The sequence below is a fragment of the Lutjanus erythropterus genome, chromosome 3 (assembly GCF_056507025.1).
Source record: "Lutjanus erythropterus isolate fLutEry1 chromosome 3, fLutEry1.hap2, whole genome shotgun sequence".
Classification (NCBI taxonomy): Eukaryota; Metazoa; Chordata; class Actinopteri; order Lutjaniformes; family Lutjanidae; genus Lutjanus; species Lutjanus erythropterus.
In genome coordinates, this window is record NC_139319.1 from 14,880,191 (window position 1) to 14,883,917 (window position 3,727).

The 3,727-nt window shown below is 37.3% G+C and overlaps 1 protein-coding gene across 1 annotated transcript; it reads right to left on the bottom strand.

The window, feature by feature from the left end:
- Positions 1 to 277: 277 nt before the first annotated feature.
- Positions 278 to 3,331, bottom strand: lsm6 (LSM6 homolog, U6 small nuclear RNA and mRNA degradation associated). Its single transcript, XM_084715141.1, has 4 exons — positions 3,234 to 3,331; positions 2,688 to 2,793; positions 2,467 to 2,580; positions 278 to 473 (listed from the first exon to the last, which is right to left on the bottom strand). Exons 2-4 carry the CDS (start codon positions 2,779 to 2,781, stop codon positions 439 to 441), a joined length of 243 nt encoding a protein of 80 aa, XP_084571267.1. The 5' UTR covers positions 2,782 to 2,793; positions 3,234 to 3,331; the 3' UTR covers positions 278 to 438.
- Positions 3,332 to 3,727: the final 396 nt, after the last annotated feature.

Below are 3,727 nucleotides of genomic sequence, written 5' to 3' on the forward strand. Positions count from 1 at the left end.
GCTCGCTTCAGGGATAAACTTTGAGTGAATCATTTCGCCAAAACATGCCCATCTTTACTCCACTGCTAGAGTCCCACTGGCAAGTGGAGAAAACTGATATATTCAAGAATTAAATCACAAGATATTAAAATATGAACTACAACTTATCGCAAAAACATTCTTTTTCAAAACTAGTCATGTTGGAATTATAGAGTCACTTCAGACCCTACATTTACATACACACAACTGAGAACAGGAAAACACCAAAATGGGCAAATAATATTCACCAAATCAGGCATAAATCAAAACTCAGGGTTTATTAACGTATTCCACTTTTACAAAAACAAACATACTTCAGGACTTCAGGCTTCTACGGAACCAAAAAACACAGGGCAGTCGTCCACTGACACATTAAAAACTGGAAAAAAAAAAAAAAATGAGACAACAGAATGATCTTCACTACACTTTCCTCTTCTGGGTGCTGATGTACAGGACTGTGGAGAATAAACACAAAATAGCATTAAAGTTAATAGTTTTACTGACCAACACATTAACATCTCTTGACACATGATTTCTTGTTTTCCTGCCATTTGATCCACAGATTCCAGAGATAAAGGGCACTCTATGAAGCCAATAATATCAATGTCTAAAAAGCAATTAGGTAAACACTGAAGGAAACTGGTGTCAAGTGATTAGTTTAAAGGAGAACATGGAAAAGAGCAGTACAACAGCCTATAGTGAATACAATGTTCTTTACAACTGACTCTTGATGCTCAGTGCCAGTGTTTCCAGTCACCCCACCTTTCACTTCCCATGACAAACCACAAATACATCCTGTGTGGTAAATACTGACCCACTGAAGGAGATTCGAAATTCTCATCCTAGAGTTAAATAGTAGAATTGTTTTGCACAGGTCATTCAGGTTAGAGGTGTAAGGCTACAGACCGAATAGAAAAGCAAACAAAATGTTACTTTTATGTAAATCTACTTTTATCAACCTGCTCTGTTTTAACTAAAATAGCCCCATCTCTTTGGCTGTTGGCCCTTTTATCACACTGAGAACTCCACTGGCCAGCATGACTCACGTTCAAGAGGGAATCACACAGTAAATACAAAAAAACATGGCTGGTGTAAAGAAAAGCTAGACAGAGGGATGAAGATATGGTGGTGGTATGAGGTTATTCAAGCAGAAGTTCTTTCTGCTTGTACTGCAGTACTTATGAAACGCATGTACTACAATCATTCATCAAAGGTCGTTGGCAGACAAAATTATGAAAAAGAAAAAAAGGAGGAGAGCTCCCAATGTCTGTGGCTTTAAAGCTGCCCACATAATCAATATTACACGTCAAAGCCTGTTTCATACATTTAAAGAGACAGTTCAGACTTTTTGAAACATCAGAATACGGACAGTTAAAAGAAACATTTTTAAACCAAAAAACCCAGCACATATGTGTAGTGTATTTCTGATGGTTGATTTACTCATCACTGTGTCACAGGACTGATTTCTTTGTTGAACTGTTTCGTTACCTGGCACCTTTTTAAGCATTTCATTTCTATCCAATGTACTTCCTGTGATCTCTTTTCCCACAAGATCCTTAGACTGAGCAGGCACATAGATATCAATGTTTGGGGCTGTTTGTAACAATAGAATTAAAGCACTGAAATAATAGATGCTCTTAATTTGGTATGACCTTGTTTGTCGATTACATAAAAGACCAGATAATGTTCAGCCATTGCACTTTGCCAATTTAAAGACATCACTGTCAGACATGATTTTCCTGTCTCTGCAAGCCTACACATTATTGATTGTAACTTGGCTTCCCTCCTGTTCTCTTGTAGACAAGAAAACCTTTCAAATGAGTCCACTGGTATAACCAACTTTTGTACACATGTAAACAATCATGACAAGATTGTTACATGCACTGCATCAGGTAAGGCCTCTGCAGGTTTCAACGAGTTAAATTTAGGACTTTTTAAGACCATTATGAATGTAATTTAAGACCCACTTCACACTAATGTTGGTTTCATTTTGTAGTTGGTACATGGTCAATACAATTTTTTTCCCCATAAAGACATTTAAAAGTGGGCCTTAAGTTAATGCAGGAAGGAATTTGCTGTGGCATCTTGGTGCAAAAATGTCAAATATCGTACTAAAAATAAAGAAAAACACATGTAAACAAATGTAAAAACAGTAAAACAGTATTTACAATTGTGACTGTTCTTCAAATTGTTGAAGAAGCTATACAGATTTATGTAGGAGTGCAAAAGGTTTGACGCGGTTTGTGCAAGAGCCCAGTATAGGAGTAAACTTTACAATCCAATTTTTAAGATCTGTTAAAGTCATATCACATTTTATGTCATTTCAAGGCCTAAAATTTAGAATACTGGATTTTAGACTTTTAAAGGACCCGCAGAAACCCTGTCAAGTCCTGATGTGTCAAAATGTCAACAAAATTAGAAATAAATTAATAACTTGGAGAATCTCACCATTGTTTCCTCTTAGAAAAGCATCTCCATACTTGTTCTTAAGCTGCCCATTGACATACTCTTCAGTCTGCTCTATAGCAATATTCATGTAACCATCCAGGCAGGCCAGGACACCTGAAGACAACAGACATTTGAGTTATGGACAGTGTTTTGAAGTGAACGTACACTTTGAAATCACAGATAAACAGGTGGTGGATAAGTTGACCTGCCAGCTCTGTTACCTCTGTAATCGACACCAGAGTTCAGTTTGACGACCACAGGTCTCCCAATGATCTGCTTAAGAAAGTCACTCGGGGTCTGCTTCCTCAAACTCATCTTGACTGTGATCTGTGAGGGTTGAAATTAAACAGAAACGTCACATGTTATGGTCGCAGTTTACCTCAAGTAGCTACATTAGCATCATACCAGCTAGCTTAGCTAACTCGAGCATGTCACGGTTCATTCCGTAAATTTAACAGTAGGTATTTCTTTATAATGAATATTGTGAGTAGCAGCACGCAGTAAGGTTACCGATTAGGATCAAACATTTATGTAATAAGTGATACTTAGATCTAACACTGTGAACGAGTAGCGTTAGCTGTCGGCTAATTAGCTAACCGGATAACTGCCAACTATTCAGTGAATATTCTTGCACTTATTGATGTGAAAACGTCGTTATCCTCGTAAGTACACTGTGTACGTTTATTGTAAACGAAGCCGACTGTACTGTACACGCAGTTTTTTTTATATTTATTATCAGCAGCAGCATGTTTGTTAGCATCACTTACCTGCAAACGTCGTACAAACGATTGTATTTGGCATGGATCGCGGATTGACCAATCAGACGCATGCACTGTACGGCGTCACGGTGAGGACAAAAACCCCAAGAGCGCAGTGGTGCAGACTGTCAGAGGTGATATCAATCAAAACTTAAAGAGACACAGAAAAGTAGCCAAACAGGTTAAAGAGGCGAAAACATTGTAGACAGATTACTCAAGTAGTGAACGTGAGTGCAGTTTTGAGTTACTTCTACTTTACTTGAGTATTTCATTTTATGATACTTTATAGTTGTACTCCATCACATCTTAAATATTCTATATTTCACTCCGGTACATTTCATGGTTAACACTTACAATAACTAATAATAAGGTCACATGAATTATCATGAATTCATACATGACTTAATGCATGAAAACCGTGTTCATCCATGTGATTCTTCATAAACTATCAGGAATGTACAAGAACAGTATCTCGTGCATGACTTAATGCAAAAACAATACAT

Bases quoted from the DNA above. Each gene is read 5' to 3' on its own strand.
- lsm6 (XM_084715141.1), bottom strand. From the start codon at position 2,781: ATGAGTTTGAGGAAGCAGACCCCGAGTGACTTTCTTAAGCAGATCATT. The intron at 2,581-2,687 runs GTAACAGAGCTG...TGTTGTCTTCAG, and splicing joins CTCTGGTGTCGATTACAGAG to GTGTCCTGGCCTGCCTGGAT. The intron at 474-2,466 runs GTGAGATTCTCC...TATTCTCCACAG, and splicing joins TTTTCTAAGAGGAAACAATG to TCCTGTACATCAGCACCCAG.